At 40.9% G+C, this 27,245-nt stretch overlaps 1 protein-coding gene and 1 non-coding gene across 3 annotated transcripts in view; one reads left to right on the top strand and one right to left on the bottom strand.

Moving 5' to 3' along the window:
• The window catches only part of ADAMTSL1 (ADAMTS like 1), a 1,032,656-nt gene that overhangs the window by 135,333 nt on the left and 870,078 nt on the right, over window positions 1-27,245 (bottom strand). For both annotated transcript variants that reach the window (XM_053571995.1, XM_053572002.1), the window contains 2 exons: window positions 25,621-25,831; window positions 2,790-2,969 (listed from right to left, as the gene is read on the bottom strand). In XM_053571995.1, coding sequence (XP_053427970.1) covers window positions 2,790-2,969; window positions 25,621-25,831 — 391 coding nt within the window. The remainder of the gene's footprint in view (window positions 1-2,789; window positions 2,970-25,620; window positions 25,832-27,245) is intronic.
• LOC128580350 (small nucleolar RNA U13) lies at window positions 26,275-26,378 on the top strand. Its single transcript, XR_008378644.1, has one exon. It is a non-coding gene; the product is annotated as a small nucleolar RNA U13 (small nucleolar RNA).

Genomic DNA, 27,245 nt, shown 5'->3' on the forward strand with positions numbered 1-27,245 from the left:
CTGGTCTCAAACCCATGGGCTCAGGCAATCCACCTACCTGGGCCTCCAAAGTGCTAGGATTACAGGCGTGAGCCACTGCGCCCAGCCCACAGTAACATTTTATTTGATAAAGGTTCTATGATTTTAATTTTTAAAAAAGCAATTAGGTTATAGAATCGTCTAATCTCTTTCTACCTCTAAAATTAACTACCCTGACTTTAGTTTCTTTTATATTTTTAAGGAGAGGGAATAACTTCCATAAAAGTAGGACTTAAAATATCTAATAGCCAACTCTATCAGAAGATTGAAAGATTTCTTTAAAAAAAAAAAGTATAGCCTTTTGAGAGGTTTTACTTTCAGAATAGAATCTGCAAATAAATTTATTTGAAATGTCTAAAACTTTGGTTTAATTCTGTCTCTGTGGGATTCTGTGCAGTAACCATGAGCTTGAGCCCAGATAGTTGAGGATGAAAAACACCCATAGATCATCTAGGTCATCCTTTCTCCAAGGGGATTCCTAGGGGGGGATGTGGAATGCACATGTCATCTCAGCTTGGGGCCAGGGGAATGGTCTTTGGATGACAGGAATAAACATGGAGCCTTTGAACACCTCCCAGAGCACTTCAGTGTGGCACTAGCTTAAGTTCAATCACGGTGATTCGGTGGTTACTTCCTACTGTTCCCAGCCCCTTCCCAACATTTGGAATTTCTATTCATCAACCCAGATAGCTCAGAACTTCATAACACTTCTTGGATAAGGGCTAACTACCCTTAGTTCTCTAGATGTAACTTCTTCCTCCTAGGACGCCTAGGAAAACGTGTGGGAGACCCAGGCTGTGGCCTGAGTCCCGCTGGTCAAAGTGAGTGCTTCCTTTTGCTTCCTTTCCTTCCCGTGACAGCACAGATGGAAGAGAATCACGGCAGTAACACGAATGAACTGTTTCTTAGGCACAAAGCATTTCCTGTGCATTATTTAACTGAAACCTACTACTCAGGTGGTAGATATTAGTATATCTCCGTTTTACAGATAAGCAATTAAAGGCCTTGACAGGTTAACTAGCCCAAGGTTAGGCTAATGACCAGGAGGCGGAGTCAAGATTTGAGTCTAGGTTTGCCTGCCTTTGAGTCTGAACTCTTAACCACACATGATACTGTTCTAAGGGCCTATGTTACTTAATGGGACCATGAGACCTCAATTTAGTAGTTTTATTTCCTTACTGTTTAATCACAAGAGTTCCTTCTTCAAATTTTCAGGAAGAAGAGAACTTATCCTCAGTTCTCCAAATCGTGTATGCTCCAGAGGCCACCAACTCCAGGAATATGGGAGGACAGTTACATACGATTCCCTCCTCAGCAGCCACTCACAATGGACTATCACTGATAGACTTAAGGGAGCAATTACTTTCACGATACCCCCTTGGGAGAATGCTTTAATTTTAAAGCCATTTGGTAAATACATTTGTGCTTTTTCCTGCACTATTTTTTGTTATGGTTTCTCTCCTACCCCAAATCAATATTCCCATGGAAAACTATCACTAACATGTCTATGCACACACACAGGTGTATACACACGTGCTCATTCTATATATTTTTATTCTGTTACTCTGCTGAAATAATTTTTTTCTAAAATATGAAAAAATAATAATTCCTCAAATGTTCTGAGACATTATGGGTGAGGTATCAGGGAAAGCCAACTTCTAAAACCTATGGTAATGTAGGTTAACTCTCAAATGCAACGCCCTTAGCAGACACCACCTAATGGAGTTCTCTCAGGGTGGATAATATATGCGGCAAGAATTCTAGGAGCCTCTGTTGAAAGAGCTGGCATCTTAATTTTCATGGGCAGCTTTCCCATCTGGAAGGGAATGTCTCTGTGATGGATTTGAACCAGTAGCAGCTTCCCACTGTGAGTTGTAGATTATACGAAAAAGGCCAATTCAAGTGCTTACAAGAAAAGGAAGTTTTTGCGTATAATTTTAACACAGAAATTTTCATTTCGGCCTAGTGACTGTATTTTTGCCTACATCTGCTTGTGAGGCCACTAATTGTAGAAGGACTTCTCTATGGAAGACACTGGGAAGGTTGAAGGCAACTCAAAGAAGTGGTGGGAGCTGAGACAAATGTAGCAAAACTGCAACAAGTAAATTAATTGATGCTAGCATTAGAATAGGAATTATTCAGAAAGAGAGACTCATCAGAGGGATATCCCCCACTTAGGAGGTCAAGTCGGGAATGGCAAATGCTGATGCAGTCACTTCCCCAAATGCAGGGCAACAGGGGAAATCAAGTTCTCCTGCTGGGAAGTGGTTGAGGTTTCACAGCCAGGAAACTGACAGTAAAGAGGCAGGATTTCCTTGGCCTCCTTTCCCTAATAAATCATGTCCTTTATTGTCCAGTCACTTGGAGGAGAAGACCTAGTGAAGCTTTGCCCTTCCTGAATAGAGACTAGAAACATCTGGGAGTAGGAGGTGCAGGGAGGTCAGAAGGAAGAGGAGGTTGGAGATGGAGGGAACCAGTGTTCCGGTTAGAATACCGGGCCAAATAGCACAAGGCCTGGTTTGGTTCCACCAAGAGCCCATTTACAATTGCAAACTTCTGATAGCTGGGTAAGGGCTGGCTGTATAACTGGGGTCCCTGCAGCCTAGTTAAAAGCTAGTTACGCACTATGGTATAAATGGTTACCAAAAACTGTTCTATAATGTGAGAAGGATGGTTTTGTTCTCTTCTTGCCTTTTCTGTGTGTATATCTTTGGGGCCTTCTTTTCCTACTTATGCCTCTTTTATTTTCTCCTTGTGGGGAATATACACACCTCTGTCCAGTCTGAGAGAAGCCACTCGCTGGGGCAGTCATCTTTCTTGCAGGCTTGCTGGGAGGCCGGTTTTGAGGCTGAACAGAAGGTTTCAGGAAGCTCCAGGAAGCTGCCGTCAGCCATGCGCTGCTTGCAAAGAACCTCACGTTTCTGAACACCCCCTCCGCAGGTCCTGGAACACTGGGAAGGAAAGAAGGAAAGAAGAGAAAGTCAACCCAGTGTAGGAAAGAAGTAATCTGACCACCAATTCTTGGCTTAGCTTAGCTGAAAAGAAAAAAAAGAAGAAAAACCAGGAATCGACCCAAAGGATTTTTGTATCCTCTCTTTGAAATAAATTATTAAGCAAGATCTACACCCTCCACTCTTAATCTCAGGTATTTAACTAGAACATCCAGGAATTTTAGGGGCCTTTAAATCTTAGAAAGTTGCTCCTGAACTATGATTTGCAGCTATCTAAGACAACTGGTTTAAAAGGTTAGTGAAATAGAGTGTTCAGCATATTTATGATCCAGTGAAAATCATCTGTGCTGCTTCCAGAATGAACAAGAGCTTCTACCATCAGTGTAAATCTGGAGAAATTAATTTGCAGAGAGGACAATCCTTTCTCTAAGTGTAGGCACTCTAGCACATTGGACGGGCATTAGATTTAGGGCCTGGTTTTCTCAAGAATTCCCTTGGAATACTTTCCTTGCAAAATTGATGATTTCTTAGGGCAGTGGGAGCCAGAGCCACTGAAATTTGGGATGCAAGAAAAATAGCCCCATGTTAGTGGTTTTTAGAGGAACCCCAATAAAACACATTGTTTACATGTAACTTAATAGTTATTATCCAGCTGCATGGGGGAGGCTAGGGAGGCCCCCCTAGGGCACAGACTGTTGGCCAAATGCTTTCCCCCTCTTTTTCAGAGGAAAGGAGCCTCTAGTTTTTAACTGGACCCAGGACTTTTCAGTATGAAGACTATATTTTCCAACCTCCCTTGAAGGCAGCCACTGCCATTTGACTAAGTGCCGGCCAGTAAGATCTAAAGGGAAGGGTTACGTACATTTCCAGAGAAGTGCCTACAGTGAAGGTGTGGCGTCTGTCTTTTCCCTCTTCCTTCTCTCTTCTGGGTGGAATGCAAACATGATGTCCATCTTGGACTGGATTAGCAGAGAGTAAAAAAGCCTGACTTCCTGATTGTGAAGCCACCGCACCAGCCCTGGACTGCCTATGTTTATGTCAAAGACGTTTCTGTCTTCTTCAAGCCATTGTTATTTTGCGATTTCTATCACTTTCAGTCAGATATAACCCTGGCTAACAGATCAACCTGTTTCTACTCTGTGCTGGAAGTAATTTACTATAAAAATTTTAGAGAGCCTTCAGTAATAGGCTCTTGTCTTTAACTTGCTGCTTTAGGCTTGCTAAGAAATCAGCATGGGTTTAAAAAGCCTGTGAGTTTAATGCTGAAGGAGCTGCTCCTGTCCAGTCATGCCCTTCTCAGAGCTTGGGGACATCTGTGGGACTTCTGCCCACAGGCAGCGTTATGGTGGTGATACAGAGGCCTTGGGTACAGTCAGAACAATTTTCACGTACCTAGTGGTCTCAACCCTGGATGAATGTCAAAGTCACCTGGGGAGCTTTTAGAAAGTACTGATGCCTGGGCCCCACTACAGACCTAAGACAGAAACTCCTGGAGGTGGGTCCCAGGTACCAGTTTTTGCTCTTCTCTTTTTTCTTTCATTTTTTTCCCTTTTCTTTTCTTTCTTTTTTCTTTTTTTAAGAAGAGGACTTCCTAGGTAATTCTCTAGAAAATTCTAATGTGTACCAAAGGCTGAAGTCATTTCTTCAAGCTAATATCATATCACTCCACCATTCCCAGTGGGAATAAAATAAATGTGGAAAGGAAAATCGGGATCCAGAGAGATGTCTGTTAGGATCAACAGTGGCTGTTTGGATCCCACCTCAGCAAACGTGCCATTTGTTTGCAGTATGAATGGCTGAGGTCACACAGCTAGTGATAATGACGCTAGAGAGTAATCCACTAGCACTTTAATCCTAGCACCTTTCAAATGATCCAAATCTATGGTCAACACCACATTTTCTTTCTGGATTTAAAATTTTAAAAAATAAAAATAAAAATAACCATATTAAATCCCCTGGAGGGAAATATATTTTCTTGTGGCTAGGATCAACCACCTATCCACTGAAGGCTAATAAAAGAGGTGAAATTGCCCCATGAAGTAAAGCTTACCCTACTTTACTGAAAGAATCTGAAGGTCAGAGAGGTGAAGTAAGCCAACCAAGGCCACACAGGGGCTAGAATTGGTGTATTTCCCAGTGCAGCATTCGCTGCGCTCCTACTGAATACTACTCTCTGGACAGAGCTGGAGAACAAGCCCAGACTCAGCTTTCCTCCCCTGTGGTTGTAGCAACTCCTCTCTGTTTGCAGAACCAAGGGAGGGTAGTCCGATTGCTGCTTCACGCTGAGGGTGCCAAGCGTGGTAAGTATCAAAGCTGCATGTAGGGAGCCTGGCCACCCTCTCAGCCACCTGGAGAAGTGGAGCTTTGCAACTCAACTCCACTCTTGTGATCACCACTGACTTGCAGGAGTTAGAGCATGATCTAGGTCAGGGAGCAAAACTCTAAAATAGTTCATCTGCATTCTGGTGTCCCTGGAAATGTGTTCTCTCTACACTCTGATTTCTGAATTGAGAGGCTGCATTTGAACATAGCTCCCAGGTTGTGTGATGAAGCGAGACCACCTGTTACTCATCATAGCTCTAAACAGTTCATTCTAATCTCAGGGCTTTTCTGGTTTTTGGCTTTAAGAAAAACAAAATGTCTTAGAGCTAATGATTTAACAAGACCTTTGGCTTTCTTGGGGACCATTTCACTAACTCTCTGGACTTTTACTTATTGGAAATGCAAATTTTAATTTTAGTTCTTATTCACTAGCAATTCAATAAGATATTAAGCTTTCACTTCAACTCATTTTTTACCCACACTGCCTAGAACAGTGCTTTCTGTGAATGTCAATCCTCAATAAATGTTTGTGGCATTGAAACTGGGACTTTGGAGAACTTTAAATTAGTGGCTAAGAATTTCATTTACAGGGTGGCGCCTGTGGCTCAAAGAAGTAGGGCACCAGCCCCATATGCCAGAGGTGGCGGGTTCAAACCCAGCCCTGGCCAAAAAAAAAAAAAAAAAAAAAAAAAAAAACTGCAAAAAAAAAAATAAAAAGCATTTCATTTACTTAGGGCAACTGTCTTGTTACCATGGATAACTAAGGTTTTCAATTTGGTTTTATAGTTTTCTGCATAACTTCTCAGGTTCAACCTTCTCTTATTTCTGTCAAATTTTCAATTCCAATCAACCAGTTATTCTGTAATCAGATTAGTTATAAACTTTTATTGTCAGTTTTTCTTCAGAACTTTTTTGTATTAGACAACGAACCATGTGGATTACTGACACCTGAGGATTTGCCAAATTTAGGGATTGTATTTTCCACAATATTTTCCATTCTATGAATTGCTAAGATTTTTCTTTTTTTTTTTGTAGAGACAGAGTCTCACTGTACCGCCCTCTGTAGAGTGCCGTGGCGTCACACGGCTCACAGCAACCTCTAACTCTTGGGCTTACGCGATTCTCCTGCCTCAGCCTCCCGAGCAGCTGGGACTAGAGGCGCCCGCCACAACGCCCGGCTATTTTTTTGTTGCAGTTTGGCCGGGGCTGGGTTTGAACCCGCCACCCTCGGCATATGGGGCCAGCGCCCTACTCACTGAGCCACAGGCGCCGCCCAACTAAGATTTTTCTATGAACTTAATGCAATTCTTTTGAAGCCACAGTAATCTGAGAAAAACAAGTTGGTGCTGATAAATCCAAAATTTTAATCTTAAACTCCGAACTCCATGCTGTGCCTACTCAGAATTTCCACTTAAATGCAAATAGTCATCTTGATGTAAAACATGTCCAAATGGATCTTTTAAAACTGTCCCACCAACCTCACCCCAAATTTATTCCTGTCAGTCTTCCCCATTCATTTAATGGTGCCACACCTGGAGCAAAAACTTAGGTGGGACTCTCGGGTTTTTCCTTTTTCTCAGCCAGGCCATAAGAAATACTGTCAGATTTACCTACAAAACAAATAAGCTATACCTCAAAAATAATAAATCATCATCTCTTGCCTAGACTACTGCCGATGTTCTAAAAGTTTCCCAGTGTTATGATCTGAAAGTTTGTGTCCTTTGCAAATTCATGCTAAAATCCTCACTCCTAAGGTGATGGTATGAGCAGGTGGGGCCTTTTGGGAGGTGAGCAGGTCATGAGGATGAAGCCCTCATTAATGATATTAGAGTCCTTATAAAAGAGGCTCACAGAGCTGCCTTACCTCTTCCATCATGTGGAGACATAGCTACAGGGCACTATCTATAAACCAGGATGTGGGCCCTCACCAGACACTGAATCTGCCAGTGTCTTGATCTTGGCAGCCTCCAGGACTGCAAGAAATAAATTTCTGTTGTTTATAAGCTACTCAATCTATAGTATTTTGTTATAGCAGTCTGAATGGAATAAGACATCGAGTTTCTAGTTTTCTCAGTCTCGTCCTAGCAAGATATAGATGGTATATTCAAATGTGATAATTTGAAAAGAACTCTTCCTGCCTGCTGGAAACACCTCTAGTTGAACACCCCAGACACCTGAGAGTAAGGGCACTTACTGAAGCTGTCTAAGTGGGGTGGCCACGTGGGGCCCAGGAGGAGAAGGGGAGGGAGTAGATTCAGGAGCAGCGGAAGATATTCAGCCTCTCATCTTCCCTTACTCATCTTCTTCACACTGTAGCAAGAGTGATTTTTTTCAAGCATAAATCAAATCACATAATTTCCATGCTTAAATCTCTCCCATAGCTTCCCCTATAATTAGCATAAAATCCAAACTCCTCTAACTCTGCCCTTCAAAGCCCTACACGTTTAGTCCCTCTGCTGGTGGAACTTAGTGGCTATCTGGCTCAAAACCTTTCAAATTCATCTGTTCATCAAAAATGTATTAAGTACCAATTATAGACCAAGCATGTTTCTATGCTCTGTTAAGTATAATCCGTGAGCAAGAGAAGCCTCATACACGTCTGTAGTCTCGCCTTTATCACTCTCCCCTTTCCCACTATATTCCAGTCACACTGGGTTTTTTAAAATTGCTGTTGTATTTTTATTCCTCAAATGTGCCAAGTTTGTTTATCCCACAGGGTTTTTGCACTTGCTCTTCTAACTGACCCATTCTTCTTAGATCTTCATGTGGTCTAGTCTTCCTAATATCCAGGTTCAATTCCATTCTCCCTTGTGTGGAGAGGCTACTCTAACCTTCGTAGCCAGACAGAGTAGCCACTGCAGGCTCTATCCTATGACATAATCTTATTTTTTTTATTTTTTATTTTTATTTATTTATTTATTTATTAAATCATAGCTGTGTACAGTAAATGTGGAATGTAAAGGTCTTAGCAAAATAACTAAGAAAATGCCACAAAAGCTATATTAACTAGAGTGATGAAAATGTGTCAAACGGTCTGTGAACCAAGTGTATGGTGCCCCATGATCATACATAATCTTATTTTTTAAATAGCTGTCACCCCTTTCAGAAACTATCACCCGTGAGAGTCTATTTATGAAGGAAGGGATTTTGCTTCTCATTTGAGAACTTGAGAACTACATTTAAAACTTTCCTCCAGTATGATATTATTATATCTTTAGTAACAAGCCTTAGGATCAAATGAATCTACCTCTAGTTTTCTTTCTTGAATACTCTATCATTTTTAAAGTTTTCTTTCTTTCCAAAATTAATGATTTGTTTGTTATCCAGCAATGAAGTGGTCAGGGTATGAGCTGAAGAGTAAAGTGACATTTTTTAAACGGATTCTAGAAGTTTGGGATATTTTGATATGATCCATAACAATTTACACTGTAAAAAATGCAGTGTATTTTTTCTATGAGAGAAATAATGGTTGGTTCATAAAACTATTATCCCCTAAAGTTTAAAATGACATAAAACACTTTTCTTTTAATCTTTTGATTATAATTCATAGTCAAATTTCTCATGGGTCCTATTGAGTTCATCAAGTACGAAGAACAAGCTCTTGAATTTCTGTTACCTAGTGACTGATATTTACATACTTTAAAGGTGATGTTGGATTTGTAGGAGTACAGATATCTTCAACAACTTGATGGATAAAATTTTCTTTTTGTAATCATGAGGCACTTGGGCTTCTTTACAATTTGAATAAATGCTCCAAAAACAAGTAACTGAATAGTAACAGTTCTTAGACTTTAGCGATTCAGTTAGAATTTCTTAATTAGGCAATAAGAAAAAAGGCAGGCTAATTTCCTCTCTCTTTCAAACTGAGAAAACAGAAGAAAATAAGTTTTCTTATTTCAAGGAAATGAAGGTGGAGATGTCATAAAATTGTACCACAGAGTGACCCCTCACTTAAATTAACATAACTGGGTTGTCAATTTGCAGATAAGACCTGATTGAAGAGACAGACCTCCAACACTATACAGAAGTCTGTAATAACATGATGATAAAGCAGGTGTAAAAAAGTCTGTAATAACATGATGATAAAGCAGCAGTAAAAAAAAAAAAAAAAAAAGATGAAACTGGAGGTCGTTATGTTAGGTGATATAAGCCAAGCACAAAAGACCTATGTGCTCTCACTCATATGTGGGAGCTAAACAAAATGGATCTTATGAAGCTAGAGCGTAGACTGGTGATTAGCAGAGGCCAGAAAGGGTAGGGGGAGAGGGAATGATAAGAAGTTGATTAACGGCTACAAACATACTATTAGATAGAAGAAATCAGACCTAATGTTCAGTAGGTCAGATACAGTGAACATTAATCGATCATACATTTGAAAATAACCTAGAAGAGAATAATTCAAATGTCCCTAACATAAAGAAGAGATAAATATTTCAGGTGCTGGATGTCCCAATAACCCTAATTTGATCTTTACACATTATATGAAAGTATCAAATTATCATATGTACCCTCAAAATATGTACATTATGTATCAATAAAAAAGATACCACAAGAAAGCAAAAACAAAATTGATTTACAAAAAAACCCCCTCCAACTTGTTATTTTGAAGTTTGATCTACACGTACAGCTTTTAGGAGATTCTCGATGCCAGAGACAAAGTCCAGACTCCCGAAAACGTCCTCCACGGCCCTCAAACTCTGGCCTGTGTTGAGCTTTCTGGCCACATTCCTCGACACCCTGTCATGTACCTGTGCTTTAACTATAATGGATAATTTGCCTTTTCTTGGGCACACAGCAGCCTTCTCTGCTTAGGCCTCTGATCAGGTTCAGTCTTGACTTTCAGCTCTTTGTTCTTCCAGAAACTTTTAAGATATCCTTGAAGACTCATCTCACAGGCCATTTTTACATGTAAACCTCCTCTAACTCCAACGTGACCTGGAAGGGACCTTATCTCTCTATAAGGGCTCATCATCTGAGTGCCTGCTATTTCCCTCTGCCTCCCTGCATGTAGCACTCAGGATCATGGATTTTCTGAAGAAAGGGGATTCATTCATTTTTATACTCCCCAGTGCCTAGTGTACTATCTGGCAAAGAGAATACACTTCATAAATGTGTGCGGATGACTGGATGAACAGAGGAGCCCCAAGCGCATATGTTTAAAAGATGTTGAACAAGCATCCAGCTGCTCACACACCTTTTATCAGGCTGTTTTATCACTGGCCGGAAGCTGCTTCTCAGTATGTCCACCATGGGTTCTGTGCTCCGCTGAGTACTGCAATACACCATATGAGGGAGATGCCGTCTAGTTTAGTAAATACTCTCAGGGATTTTGCTCCCAGATGCTGTCTTGTATTCACTCAAAAATTTTCCTTAGTGTGTTTACTTCGATGAAGAGATATTTTTAGAAATTTTAAAAAATTTAGAAGATGGGCTGAGTCCAGTGGCTAATGCCTATCTATAATCCTAACACTTTGGAAGGCTGAGGCAGGAGGATCACTTGAGGCCTGAGCAAGAGAGCAAGACCCGTCTCTATAAAAAATAGAAAAATTAGTCAGGGTGGTAGTGTGTGCTTATAGTCTCAGCTACTCAGGAGGCTAATGCAGGAGGATGGCTTGAGCCTAGGAGTTAGAGGTTACAGAGAGGTGTGATGGTACCACTGCAATCCAGCTTCAGTGGCAGAGCAAGACCCTATCTCAATTAAAAAAAAAAAAACTTTGGAAGATGAACTTTCAAATTAGTAATGGTTCCAAATCTGTGATGACTTGATGAGGTAATTACCTGGTGAAGCCAGTAGTTCTTAAGTGAGAGGCAGGATGGAAAGAAGAAAATGTTTTAAAAGGAGCAGCAGCAAGAGAAATTTAATAAAATTAAATAAAAATGTTTGCTTTTATGAATCATCATTTATAATAATACCTTGGTAAGAAGAGGTAAATCTCTGGTAAGGGGTATTATTTTTTAAATACATGTAATAAGCAAAATAAATAGCAAAAATAGTACTAATATCTTAGCTGCTGTATGTGTTTCATGATATAAGGTCATGAGTTCATTATTTTTATAAGAAATGTTAAGAATTACACAATAAGAAGAAACTGAATGCTGAGAGAGATTAAAGATGGCGGCCGAGTAACAGCTTCCCTGCAACTGGGAACAGTGAGTCTGGGGACACAAGACTCCAGGCATCTCTGGCTGGTGGGATCTGCCTATAATCATCCCTTTGAGGATACAGGGAGCCAGCAAGGGACTTCGGGACCCAAAAAGGAGGACAAAAACAGTGGAAAACTGGCAAGTGGTTGCGTGTGTTCGATCGACCTAATCACGCCAGCAACCGTAAGTACAAGCAGCAGTGAGACTGCAAACCAGAAAGGCCTTACCTGTGAACTGTTTCAGTGTTCTTAGACTTGGCACTCAGTTGAACTGCTTTGGGGAAAGCTTGAGCAGGAGTGTGGAGAACTTTGGGCATTGTCTGGGGCCCCAGACTGAGCCACTGAGCTGGGCGCAAGAAGCCATTCTGAAAGAACGGCCCCGGCAAGCTCCACCCTCAGGGTCTCAGAGCAAGGATTGGGCGGGTCAAAGTATCCTACTGACTGAGCAGCCTAAAGGTGGGGTCAGCCTTACAGCCTTAATCCTTAGGGTCAGAGTGAGACAGTTTTGGCACACTGGAGCCTTGGGCTATTGCCCTGGGTAGAGTGCTGTGACCTAACAGCTCATAGCAACCTCAAACTCCTGGGCTTGGCGCTGCCCAGACCTCCATAAGAACTGTGCAGCGACCCCTGACCGGTGACCCGCACCCACCGGGCCTCCACATTCCCTGACCAGGAACTGCGGGAGCCACGCAACCCTGCGTCCTTCCTTCTGTGTCCTCCCAGCTTCCACACTAGCCCGTTCATCTGGACAGGGACTCTGGTAGCTACATGCCCTTTGGAGCCCTCCCTGCCTCTGCGCAGAGCTCCTCTCCTGGCCAGAGACTGCTGGAGCCTTGGGCTCTCTGTGCCAAAGTCACTGGGCGCTTGGCACTCCCAGAACTGTGTGCACCACCCTCAGCCCTGTTGCTGGATCCAGGTGTGTCACAAACCGGAGCTGCTTCCACAACCAGAACTCCCTAGCTAGAACAGCCCCAGAGGAACTACACAGGGTCACTCCCTACAAAGATCCAGCAAAAACAGAGTGATCCTGCTGGGGTCTAATCTTGGAGAGACACCTCCCCAACTCTGAGGGCAGCCAGAGGCAATGGTGAAAAACAATCATGAGGTGAAATCAACAGAAAAACTCTGGCAATATGAATAATCAGAATAGATCAACTCCGCCAAGGATCAATGGGGCAGAAACAGCACAAGACCCCATGCACAAACAAATAGCTGAGATGTCAGAAATTGAATTCAGGATCTGGATAGCAAATAAGATCGAATTAGAATTCCAAAAGTTATCTCAAGAATTCAATGGATTCAAAGACCAAATGACCAAAGATTTTGACACATTGAAAGAAGAAGTTGCATCCCTCAAAGATCTGAGAAACACAGTAGATTCCCTCAGTAACAGAATGGAGCAAGCAGAAGAAAGGATTTCTGACATTGAAGACAAACCTTTTGAATGCTCCCAAACCCTCAAAGAAGAAAAGAAATGGAGAGCAAAAACCACTCTCTCAGAGAGCTCTCGGATAATTTGAAGAAAACCAATATTCGTCTTATAGGGATCCCCGAAAGTGACGAGGTGGCTTCACAAGGCACAGAGTCTCTTCTCCATGAAATTATGAAGGAGAACTTTCCAGACGTGCCAAGAGATTCCGAAATTCAGATAGCAGACAGTTTCAGAACTCCAGCATGACTCAAACCAAATAAGACATCCCCCAGAGACATCATAATCAATTTCACTAAAGTTAATATGAAGGAGAAAATTCTGAAAGAACCCAGACTAAAGAAAACCATTACCTACAAGGGGAAGAATATCAGAATAACTGCAGATCTCTCTGCTGAATCCTTTCAAACTAGAAGAGGATGGCCATCGACTTTTAATCTCCTAAAACAAAATAACTTTCAACCCAGGATCCTGTACCCAGCTAAACTGAGCTTCATTTATGATGGAGAAATTAAATACTTCAACGACATTCACATGCTGAAGAAATTTGCCACAACTAAACCAGCTCTCCAGGACATTCTTAGACCTATCCTCCATAAAGACCAGCGTAATTCTCCACCACAAAAGTAAACACACCCAAAAAATTTTTGATCAAATTCCAACTTCCACAGTCACAAAAGGATTAAAAATGTCCACCGGTCTCTCGAAACACTTAGCAATACTCTCAATTAATGTGAATGGTTTAAACTGTCCTCTAAAGAGGCACAGGTTGGCAGACTGGATACAAAAACTCAAGCCAGATATCTGCTGCATCCAAGAATCTCATCTTACATTAAAAGACAGATATAGACTCAAGGTGAAGGGATGGTCATCTATATTCCAGGCAAATGGAAAGCAGAAAAAAGCAGGCGCTGCAATCCTGTTCGCAGACGCAATAGGCTTTAAACCAACCAAAATAATTAAGGATAAGGATGGACACTTCATATTTGTTAAAGGTAATACTCAATATGATGAGATCTCAATTATTAATATTTATGCACCCAATCACAATGCACCTCAATTTATAAGAGAAACTCTAACAGACATGAGCAACTCGATTTCCTCCACTTCCATAGTAGTTGGAGATTTTAACACCCCTTTAGCAGTCCTGGATAGATCCTCCAAAAAGAAGCTAAGCAAAGAAATTTTAGATTTAAACTCAACCATTCAACATCTGGACTTAACGGACATCTACAGAACATTTCATCCTCAAAAAACTGAATACACATGCTTCTCATCAGCCCACGGAACATACTCCAAAATCGACCACATCCTACACCACAAATATAACCTTAGCAAATTTTAAAAAATAGAAATTATTCCTTGCATCTTCTCAGACCATCATGGAATAAAAGTTGAACTCAATAACAACAGGAACCTGCATACCCATACAAAAACATGGAAGCTAAACAATCTTACGCTGAAGGATACATGGGTTATAGACGAGATTAAGAAGGAAATCACCATGTTTTTGGAACAAAACAACAATCAAGACACAAATTACCAGAACCTCTGGGATACAGCAAAGGCAGTCCTAAGAGGGAAATTTATAGCACTGCAAGCCTTCCTCAAGAAAACGGAAAGAGAGGAAGTCAATAACTTAATGCAACATCTCAAGCAACTGGGGAAAGAAGAACACTTCTACCCCAAACGCAGCAGAAGAAAAGAAATAACCAAAATCAGAGCAGAATTAAATGAAATTGAAAACAAAAGAATTATACAACAGATCAATAAATCCAAAAGCTGGTTTTTTGAAAAGATCAATAAAATAGATAAACCTTTGGCCAACCTAAACAGGAAAAAAAGAGTAAAATCTCTAATTTCATCAATCAGGAATGGTAATGATGAAATAACAACAGACCCCTCAGAAATTCAAAAAATCCTTAACAAATACTACAAGAAACTCTACTCTCACAAATATGAAAATCTGAAAGAAATTGACCAATACCTGGAAGCACGCCACCTACCAAGACTTAGGCAGAATGAAGTGGAAATGTTGAACAGGCCTATATCAAGTTCTGAAATAGCATCAACTATACAAAATCTCCCTAAAAAGAAAAGCCCAGGACCAGATGGCTTTATGTCAGAATTCTACCAAACCTTTAAAGAAGAACTAGTACCTATACTACTAAACCTCTTCCAAAATATAGAAAAAGAAGGAATATTACCCAGCACAGTCTACGAAGCAAACATCACCTTGATCCCCAAACCAGGGAAAGACCCAACAAGAAAAGAAAATTATAGACCAATATCACTAATAAATATTGAGGCTAAAATACTCAACAAGATCCTAACAAACAGAATCCAACAACACATCAAAAAAATTATACACCATGACCAAGTCGGATTAATCCCAGGGTCTCAAGGCTGGTTCAACATATGTAAATCTATAAATGTAATTCAACACATAAACAAACTTAAAAATAAAGACCATATGATTCTTTCAATTGATGCAGAAAAAGCTTTTGATAATATCCAGCATCCCTTCATGATCAGAACACTTAAGAAAATTGGTATAGAAGGGACATTCCTTAAACTAATAGAGGCCATCTACAGCAAACCCACAGCCAATATCGTATTGAATGGAGTTAAATTGAAATCATTTCCACTTAGAGCAGGAACCAGGCAAGGTTGCCCATTGTCTCCATTGCTCTTTAACATTGTAATGGAAGTTTTAGCCATTGCAATTAGGGAAGAAAAGGTGATCAAGGGTATCCACATAGGGTCAGAAGAGATCAAACTTTCACTCTTCGCAGATGATATGATCGTATATCTGGAAAACACTAGGGATTCTACTACAAAACTTTTAGAAGTGATCAAGGAATATAGCAATGTCTCAGGCTACAAAATCAACACCCATAAATCTGTAGCCTTTATATATACCAACAATAACCAAGCCGAACAGTCAGGGACTCTATTCCTTTCACAGTAGTGCCAAGATGAAATATTTGAGAGTATACCTAACAAAGGACGTGAAAGATCTCTACAAAGAGAACTATGAAACTTTAAGAAAAGAAATAGCTGAAGATGTTAACAGATGGAAAAACATACCATGCTCATGGCTGGGAAGAATCAACATTGTTAAAATGTCCATACTGCCCAAAGCAATATATAACTTTAATGTAATTCCTATTAAAGCTCCATTGTCATACTTTAAAGATCTTGAAAAAATAATACTTCGTTTTATATGGAATCAGAAAAACAAAGCAGGAGGAATCACGCTACCAGACCTGAGACTGTACATAAATCCGTAGTGATCAACATAGCATGGTACTGGCACAAAAGCAGGGAAGTAGATGTCTGGAACAGAATAGAGAACCAAGAGATGGATCCAGCTACTTACCATTATTTGATCTTTGACAAGCCAATTAAAAACATTCAGTGGGGAAAAGATTCCCTATTTAACAAATGGTGCTGGGTAAACTGGCTGGCAACCTGTAGAAGATTGAAACTGGACCCACACCTTTCACCATTAACTAAGATAGACTCTCACTGGATAAAAGATTTAAACTTAAGATATGAAACTATAAAAATACTTGAAGAAAGTGCAGGGAAAACTCTTGAAGGAATCGGCCTGGGTGAATATTTTATGAGGAGGACTCCCCAGGCAATTGAAGCAGTATCAAAAATACACTACTGGGACCTGATCAAACTAAAAAGCTTCTGCACAGCCAAGAACATAGTGAGTAAAGCAAGCAGACAGCCCTCAGAATGGGAGAAAATATTTGCTGGTTATACCTCCGATAAAGGTCTAATAACCAGAATCCACAGAGAACTCAAACGTATTAACAAGAAAAGAACACATGACCCCATCTTAGGGTGGGCAAGGGACTTGAAGAGAAACTTCTCTAAAGAAGACTGATGCAAGATCTACAAACACATGAAAAAAAGCTCATCATCCTTAATCATCAGAGAACTGCAAATCAAAACTGCTCTGAGATATCACCTAACCCCAGTAAGAGTAGCCCACATAACAAAATCCCAAAACCAGAAATGTTGGCGTGGATGTGGAGGAAAGGGCACACTTGTACACTGCTGGTGGGAATGCACACTAATATGTTCCTTCTGGAAGGATGTTTGGAGAATACTTAGAGACCTAAAAATAGACCTGCCATTCGATCCTATAATTCCTTTACTAGGTTTATACCCAGAAGACCAAAAGTCACAATATAACAAAGACATCTGTACCAGAATGTTTATTGCAGCCCAATTCATAGTTGCTAAGTCATGGAAGAAGCCCAAGTGCCCATCGACCCAGGAATGGACTAGCCAATTGTGGTACATGTATACCATGGAATACTATGCAGCCTTAAAGAAAGATGGAGACTTTACCTCTTTCATGTTTATATGGATGGCGCTGGAACATATTCTTCTTAGCAAAGTATCTCAGGAATGGAAGAAAAAGTATCCAATGTACTCAGCCCTACTATGAAGCTAAATTATAGCTTTCACATGAAGACTATAACCCAACTATAGCAAAAGACTATGGGGAAAGGGCTAAGGAAGGGGAAGGGAGGGGGAGGTTTTGGTGGAGGGAGGGTAATGGGTGGGGCCACATCTATGGTGCATCTTAGAATGGGTACAGGCGATTGCACTAATGTACACAGCTATGATTTAACAATAAAAAAAAAAGAAAAAAAAGAATTACACAATAAGGAAAGCACTTAAAAGTTATGTGTCTATACAATATTGTAGTGGCCAAAGTGACTTGTATTTGTAAAGATATTCCTATGATCATCACATTAATAAATCCTGCCTGTATTGACATTTTTGGTTTCATCTTGGCAGTTTAATTTACTTAAAGCTGATTTATTTCCTCGTTACTTCAAGATACATTATTGAACCAAACACAAAGTGATGTTTATGTTCTGTTTCTAAAGGCCAACTTTTTAGCTTTCACTTAATGTGCTTTGCTTACAACTTGTAACTCATTTCACTCATTTCTTCATTCATTCATTCTTTCATCAAACATTTCCTGAGTATTACTGAGTGCCAGGCACCATATTAGGTGCTGGGGACTTAAGATGAATAAAAGAATGGTTGTTATTAAGCTTCAGGTATTTGCAGTTGAGTGAGGAAGAAAAACTTACTATAAAATGTGATCCGTTAAAAAAAAGTGATCAGTTTTATAAAAGAGGGAATGCAACCAAGAGGGCAACTAAATATGGAAAAATTGGGGGAAACTCTACAGAGGATATGACATTTAAGCATTTGGCAAGGAGACGAGGAATGCTGGCAGAGTCTTATCATGTGTGTACACACCCGGGGGTGAAGGAAGACGGCATGTTCAAGTAACTTGGAGCAGCCTCTAGACAGGTGGGGCACAGAGTTCATGAACAAGAGTGAATGGAACATGAGATTGAGATGTCAGAGGAGGGGCAGAGGGCAAAGGGCCTTTGGAGATCATCTTAAAACCCGAGTGTCAATAGGGGTTTCAAAGTAGGGGTAATACGATCCAATTTACAGAACATGACTCAAGCAGCATAGGCCACTGGTCCAGTCTTAAGGACCTGTCGGGTCCTAAGTAGGTGTTGCCAGGGAGAAAGGGCTTCTCTAGGATGCTGCGTCTTGTCCCCCTACTGGGGGGTTCTCAGGACATATTAATTTTAAAGGTTTAACAGAAAGTCTGTAGTGAGGAACTATTGAAAGCCCGTTGAGAAACACTGGAAGGGAGGGGAGATGACATATAAAGCTGCTTGTAATGGTTTGGTTAGTTGACTGAGAGGACTTGAACCAAGGCAGTGGGAGAGGATGGACTTGTAAGGAAGAGAGTGGTGGGGGAGATACAGGAGGTAGAACAACAGGACATGGGTGTGGATGAAGCATGAAAGATACAGGAGGCTGAGAATGGCTCGAGTTTCCAGGGAGGGAGCAGAACAGACGGGGGTGTCACTGACATGAAAACAGGCAGTGAAGGACAAATCATTGTAAGCCAGCTAGGTTTGAAGGACCCAGTCAGTGTTTGCCAGCAAGGTTTGGGCGGACAGATAAGGCCTCAAAGCCCCAACGCCCTGGTATTCATTCGAGACACCTTCCGTTGTGTTGGAATCTTTTCTGTGCTCTAATAAACTATGGCTCTATTGCTTCTGTTTTGGTCCATGAATTCATTCTTAGATTCTAAGACCAAGAACGTGGCAAAAGAAAGAAAAAATTCTATCTCAGAAGTACAAAGAGTATACAGTACACCTTCTGGGTTTAATAGTCCTGGTGTGACAAGCTGCAGACCCATTCAAAAGCACAGCCATTGTGCCAAAGACCTTTCTGCTAATAAATAAAAATAAGAATAGTGCGTAAATAAAACGTGACTTTTGTTTTGCTAGGTTTATTATTGCTTCTCGTGTCCATTTCCTTGTGAAATATACTATTGAAAATGAGATAAATATCCTAATAGTTTTCCCCCCTCCATTCAACACAAAATTTTAAGTATGGCCTCTAATTTTTCTGTGAATTTATATTTTAGTTACTGACATATAAAACTGCTGGCTATGATGATTCTTTCTGCCAGAATTCAGCCCTCTAATCCAGACTGAAAGAATTTTTTTCTGTGCTTGCATCATGTGTCTTTAAATCTAGAAAAGGAACATTTTAATTCTCGAGCATTTATAGTTATCATTAACATTTTCTTTTTTTCTCTTTACATCACTGGCAGGGACTCCACTCTGCTATGCTTTTATACACAGCTAAACACCAGGCATTTTGAATTGTAACCCTGATATAAAAAAAGGTTTATAGGGAAATGGCAAAATAATCCCAGTTTTAAGCAAGGGGTGGGGGATACAGGGGTTGAGGTGATTGTTTGTGTCTCTGTACGGATGTGTGCAGTTTGTAGGGACAGGTGAGGGGACACAATCCTGAAGAGAAACATCTGCAACACAGAGAAATATGGAAGATGTTTCAGGGTGGACTAACTCATTTCAGTTTAACCCTCTGGCACATTTTCTCCCCTCTTTCTCTTATTTCTTTTTAAAATTTGACTTTTTGAATAAAAACAAATGAAGGAATATTGATGTATATGAGGCTGATGGACAGGGACAAAGTGGCCGAAGGAGGAAGCTTCTCAAGGACCTTATGCAAGTAGAGACCAAGAGCTTGGTCAGCAGATTGTTGTAGGCTGAATAAGGGTTCCCAAAGATATCTATGTCCCTGTTCCTGGAACCTGTGAGCATGTTACCTTACACAGTCAAAGGGACTTTGCTAATGTGATTAAGTTGAAGTTCCCAAGGTAGGGGGGAAATTATCCTGGATTATCCAGGTATGCTTGACAGAGGTCTTTATAAGAGTGAGACAGGAGGGTGTGAGTCAGAGAGGAGGTAAGGATAGGATTAGAGGTAGGGCAAGTAGGGAGAGGGGCCTAGGAGCAGAGGAAGTAAGTAGCCTCTAGAAGCTGGCAAAGGCCAGGTCATAGATCCTCCCCTCAGGCCTCCAGAAGGAACATAGCTGTGTCGACTCCCTGATTCCAGTCCAGGGAAACTGATTGTGGACTTCTGATCTCAGGAGCTGTGAGGTAGCACATGTAGTACATTTGTGTCATTTTAAGCCGCTGAATTTGCACTGATTTTTTTTACAGTAGGAATAAGAAACTGATACACAGATCACCTCTCCTGGAGAATGGCCTGGGTTTCCAGGGAGGGAGAAGAACAGATGGTGGTGTCCCTGACATGACACAAATACTGAGCTTTATGTGAACTGCTGATGTCAGGCCTGTTACCAGATTGCCTCACAAGTTAATACTTTAGAGAAATAGCAAAGAAGTCTTGGGAAGGCTGCATCGCCTAGTGGAAAGAGCATGGGGCTGAAGCACATAGGCCCCTTTCCGTTTACCAGCCAGGTGACCCGGGGCAGCACAACCTCTCTGAGGTTGTCACAACAGGACTATTAAACCCATAGCAACCTCAGGTTGCTATGAGGATGGAAAGAGGAAAGGCGAGAGCCGCAGAATGAGTTCTACTAGTCAGGGTTGGAATTCGTGTTAACCTCACAGAGCGTCAGCTTCCTTGTCCGTAAAATTAGTGAGGACTAAGTGAGTTAAATATGTACAGGGTTGGGAGCTGTGCTTGATGCAGAGTGAGCGCTGCTCTTATTACCTAGAGAAATAGTTCTGGAAATGTTGCACGCGCTCAGTGCATGAGGACAGCAGACTGGACAGCGTGAGTCAGCAGACCAAGCTCTACTCTGACCTGCTCGGGTAGAGCAGGTATGAGGGTCTCACGGAGATGTGGCCTCTGCCTTCATCATGAGGTCTAAGTTAGAAGTCAAGAGAAAGCGCCTGTCCAGGTGAGGCATGGGATTGTTAAATGAGCCGTCCTGCGCCTGAACTCCATGTGGCTTCGGCGAGAAGGACAGTAGAGGACTCCTGAGGGAAGATGGAGGACTCCTGCTGGGCCTTCCCAGGTAGAGGCGAAGGGAGGGGAAGGGAGGGGCAGGAGGGCAGGAGAACGTACCAGCAGGGACGGGAGAGTCACAACTGGGGTGGGCAGGTAGGCGTGCTGAGGGATGAAGACCTGAGATCCCATGTGCCGGCTTTGTTATGTGGCTGAGTCACTGCACAAAGCCCCTGGGGAAGACATTTGCCATGAACATGTTTCCAACTAAACTGTGGCATATACACAGTGACTCTCTGCCACGCTGCCGTAACTCACCATCATGATAGGAGGCGTGTAACGAGTCATTTGTAGCCAATACCAAAGATGCTGCTGCTGCTGAGAGCGGGTGTGTGTCTGTTGTATTTAATAAATTAAAGATTCATGAGACTAATCACAAACATTTAAATGTTTAAAAGCCATCTAATACAATTTAATAAGACATTAAAGCTAAATTGGTAAAGATTCATATTCAATGAATCCTTCACATAGACCAGAGCTAAAAACCAAGGCCGGGTATTAAGAGGTAGAACTGAAATAAAGGTGGCCCCCTAACAACCAAAGCTAAAATTAGATTTCTGCGTCAAAGTTTCTAAAACAAAATGTTAACATAAATGCTTGGACTCCATGCTAGGTCCCCTTCAAATGTTTAGAATGTGTAAATATTGGCCATTTGCCATGTGTTAGGCAAATGTTTTACAAAGAACAAAGGAGGTTGCTTTCCTCTCTGGTGATGACAATTCATGTAATTTATGCTTCTCCCCCTGCCCCAGGGAAAAAACACATGTGAGGTCAGTGGTAACAGTGTTCAAACAGCGAGGAGGGCAAGTTTCTCTCCTCAAACAGGTTATCTCCATCAGGTTGCTATCTGTATTCCTTTAAATGAAACATCTAATCTCCTATCTCTATTTCTTTCATAAGAAACAAGGCTGCAGGCTGGGTGTTGGAGGATTAGAGGCCTCAGCATTATTCTCTGGTGGATCCATGCAGCTACACGGAAAAGACCATGTGAGCGCACAACAAATTCCCTTGTCCCAGCAAGGACAGCTGAGGAATCCGAAGGCTAGCCAGGCAAATGGACTGTCAGCAGCTGGTGTTCTAACACCAGAGGTGATCAGCTTAGGGACACCAGAAAGTTATTCTTGACCTACTCAACTATACAGCATGAACGATGACTTCCTTTCTTTTAATAAGCAATCAGTAATAGTTAATTTTGCCCAGAAAAGCTTAACTAAAGAAGTAGGATTCCAATGAGTGATGTAAGATAAATAGTTAATTGTTCCCTTCAGGTTCAGAGAGATTCCTAAAAGCGACTGAGGATTCTTTTTGTTTTTTTTTTACAGTTTTGGCCAGGGCCAGGCTTGAACCCGCCACCCCCAGTATATGGGGCTGGCACCCTACTCATTGAGCCACAGGTGTCTCCCATGACTGAGGATTCTTAAACAGACCCTATGTGCCAAACTTTTAATAGGGGCTCTCTCCGGGGAGCAGAATCACTGGTGGCTTTCACTTTCCATGTACTTTATTTCTTATTGTATTTTACTATTTTCCACATACTCTTTAAAGGTCCTATTAAAGTGCAGTCACTGACTCATTGGCTATACTTAAGTTATTTATTATTAGTTTCCTGACCTGATGAATGGAAAGCTTCATCCTCAAAGCTTCTAACCCTAACAGAAGGAAATAGAAAAAGCTTTCAAAATAAATCTGTATTTTCTTTTTATTTTTTTTTGAGACAGAGTCTCACTAATGTCGCCCTGGGTAGAGTACTGTGGCATCCCAGCTCACAGCAACCTCAAACTCTTGGGCTTAAGGGATTCTCTTGCCTCAGCCTCCCAAGTAGCTGGGACTACAGGCGCCCGCCACAATGCCCGGCTATTTTTTGGTTGTAGTTGTCGTTGCTGTTTGGCAGGCCCGGGCTGGAGTCTAACTCGCCAGCTCCAGTGTATGTGGCTGGTGCCCTTGCTGTTGAGCGACAGGTTCCGAGCCTAAATCCGTATTTTCATAGGCCCAAGGTAGATAGAAAATGGAAGGATGTGACCCTTTGGAAATCTACTGTTTTCACTAGAAATATTGGGCATGTGGGGTGGGTGGTGGTGGCAGCACCTGACCAAAAAGGTTGTGTATGTGGTTATGCTCTAAAAACTGAGAAAGCACCATGGGTCTGTCATTATTCAGCAGTACATGTGCCTACTGAAAAAGGTTGGTGTTTCATTGAATTTCATTACTAGAATAATATTACGACCTGTACCCATGAAACAAACATACCAGCAATATATAAAGCCAGCATATTCAGGGACTATGGGGAGGTGTTCTTAATATATTCATTTATTTAATCATTCTGTATACATTTTATCCATAACCTACTATTACCAAATAGCAACATAAGCCACTAATAATACAAGGACTTAATGGTTTCAACAGTGAAAGCTGATTTGAGATGCTTCCTCACCTTTTATTTAACTTACAGTTAACTTGGTATAAATGCACTGGAAATCAGGAGACTGGGGTTCTGGTCCAGGCTTTATGATCTTGAGCAAAGCTACATCTAAGCCTCACTTATATCATCTGTAAAACCAGGGTAGTCATACCCAATCCTGGGGGCCCTCCCGGTCCTAAAACAATGGGGTTTGGCACAGTGACTAGGGTCTCATAAAGTTGGGTTGATGGCTGTCCTTAAATTTGCTAGTTATGTGAACCTCAGTTTCCTCAAACCTGAAATGAGGATAATAAAACCCACTCTTCACTGAATTGTTGAGAGAGTCAACTTCAATTAGGTGTGTAATAATAAATATTTCTTAGTAAAATGCTGGCACATTGATATATTTGTAATATCCTGAAATATATTACATCCCCTTGATGCAAACTATCACACAGTAGCATGGAGTTAATGAACTTAGCCATATACATTTAAGCTCCAGAAGAAAATTATGATCAAGGTCTTTTCCCAAATGCTTTGTACTTTAGTGTTTTTCTCACTTATTAGTATTTGACTCTTTGAGTGCTTTACTAATCTACAACACCAAGATGGGCAGGGAGAAGGAAAAAGCTCAGAGGACCTGGGCTGCCTGGAGATGGCAGCTCCCCCTCTCAGCATAAGGCCACAGCATGTGGGCTGCCATCCTCTCTCTTTCTTAATCAATGACCATATCATTTATCATCTGACGTGAGACACTTTTGAGAGTGAAAAACTGTCTCAGTAAAATGGAGATATATATCCCTTCCACTTTTCAGGTTTACTTTTTGTGACCTTTGTTGTCACTTTAAAGCTATACCTGATGTTCTAACGGGAAGCAAATTGCAAAATAAAATTTTATCCAACCCCAAATCTTGTGTTTTCTAAAGGCCTGCAAAAAGATTAGTATTATTAGTATTAGTATTACATATTAGTATTATGATAGTACAAGTGTATTAGGATAAAATAGTTTTTATTACTGTAAAATAGGAAGTCTAACAATGAAGTTCACAAATTCATCCTAGAAAAAAGTGTTACATACCTTATTGCTGACTATCACTGTGGTCACCGTCAAAGTACTCTCCTTAGCCATCTAGTGCCTGTAGTAATACTCAACGAAGAAGTATGTAGCACTTTTTCAGGATGAGTTTGAGAATCTAATTGTCCAAACTCGTATGCTTTGAAGCAGGATCAACACAATATTTTTGGTAAAGGGACAGACAGCAAATATTTTAGATTTTGTGAGCCCTATGGTATGTGTCACAACCATGCAATTCTGCCCTTGTGATAAAATAAGTCATAAATACACAGAAGAGTGGCTATGGCTGTATTCCTACAAGCTAGATTTAGCTTGTGGTCTGCAGTTTGCCAATTCTTCCTTTGAAATGAGGGTTCCCAGAATTTTGGAATTCATAGGATCAGGAACATAAAAAAAAAAAAAATGGAATTGATTCAGGATTTCTAACTTGTTATTTTGCAAAGTAATGATATTTTGAAAAAAAAATCATTACTTAGTGTCTTTATTTATTAACATTTTAAATAGCAAAAACTATAATAGGCACTCAAGAAATTCATAGAAAAATTAAGTTTTGTGGAAAACCACACAGTGTCTTTATTTTTTAAATTTTACCCTAGCTTGGTGACAACTTCATCATGAATATGCTTAACAGATGGGTCATTTGAGTTGATTTTTGAGGTCACTGGGATGTGGTACAGTAGAAAGAACATAATATACATAATTAAAAGTTCTGGATTTAAATCAATTTAGGGAAGTACTAAGAAGGGAGGGATGAGCAGACCTTGAACATTCCTTTAATGGAACAAAATCACTCTGAGAGAGTGTCCCTTGTCTTGAATCACTCTTGCCCAAAAAACCCCGATATTGAGTAAATGCAGAACTCACCGGCTGCCACTGTGCAGGGTACCAGGCTGGGGGGCAATTGAAGCGGTTACAAGCCTGCACTGTGCTGGGCTTGGGCTGTTGACACAGCTCATCAGCTAGGATTACGGTTTCATTCATCTCTCTGGAAAGGAGGTGGGAGCAGAAGACATCTCTGGTCTGTAGGCCAACCCCACAAGTGAGACTACACGGACTCCACTTGCCAATTTCCCACCTGAGAAGAAATCAGAGAGGAAAGGGACACCCTTAGTACCTATGCAGAGAACATGTCCCATGGACTCAAATGTTGTAAATGGGAGTTAAAACCCCCTCATTGGGGATGTGGGAAGTTCTAAGCCCAGGTTGGCTAGCAATTCTATCATAAGCCTAGAACTCATCTTCTCCTTTCATGCTCTAGAATTTTCTTTAAAATCTAGAGGGTGATAAAAAAATGAAACATCCAATTTTTCCCCAGAAAATCACCAATAAAGGCCACAAACATGTTTACTTTGATGGAACATATAAGCTTCATCAAAACAAGAGGAGGTGTGGTAGAGGAGACATAGGCTGAGTACATAAAGATGTTGTGTACCACATACTGAATAGTGCGTCTAGAACAGGGGTTCTCAACCTTCCTAATGCTGCAAGGTATTTTCATTGTTAAAAAGGGGTTGCGCGATCCTTTTGTAGTTCATAAGAGTGATGATTGGGTTTTCATGCGCATGCATGAGATGTGCCTCCCACAAGTCTTGTTACAACGTCAGCACATTACCCGTCTGACATGAACTTGGAAAAAAAAAAAGGGGGTTGTGACCCACAGGTTGAGAACCGCTGGTCTAGAAGAAGCCTTTCTGCTCATTCCTCCAGCCCCTATTCTTAGCAAAACTGAATATTTGTGCTTGTTTTTCTTTTGCTTTAAAGTGGAAGGTCATTGGCTCAAGTTCCTTCAAATTTTCATCATAGCACAGAAACATCTGTCTTATGTCTAAATACCATCACTGCCTGGGACTGGATAACGTAACAGAAGTGGAGGCTGCTAAATAGATCAGTTTTGTGGAGGGGAAGGATGTGAAGAGAGTGGTTCATTATCTGGATGTAGAAATCAAATATGCAGAGACAAGCTGAGTACATGAATTAGCTAGTTACAAACGGCCAAGTCTTGAGAAGTACATTCATAGAGAGCTTAGGGCCTATAAAAACACTCCCACGCATTTTCCTATTAATGCAGATTCCAAAATGGGAATGATAAGGACAGGACGAAGCTCAGTTGCTTGGGCTCCAAGACAGAAGCATTCTCTAAAGATCAGTTTTAGGAAGTGCTGTTTACAATCTGAGGCACAAAGATTCTACAAATAAAAGTTGGCCAAAAAAGTATGGCAAGTTGATCTTTTGGTAGCTAGTTTTTGTAGCCACTCCTGAAAATGGATTTATACATTTTTGGCCGTAATATTTTCCATCAGACTGTAAAACAGAGTGTATGCTCTCAATCTCTTCCTCCTAACCATGTTGTGTAACTACCTTCCAAACCCTATTTCTACACCTCCTTCCATCCACATTATGTTTAGCCACATCTATAATGAACTACTTTGTGATTATCCACTTATGCACCATGGTTATCTAGCTTTCTATCTGTGTCTTCATGCAAACTT

The sequence above is a fragment of the Nycticebus coucang genome, chromosome 2 (assembly GCF_027406575.1).
Source record: "Nycticebus coucang isolate mNycCou1 chromosome 2, mNycCou1.pri, whole genome shotgun sequence".
Classification (NCBI taxonomy): Eukaryota; Metazoa; Chordata; class Mammalia; order Primates; family Lorisidae; genus Nycticebus; species Nycticebus coucang.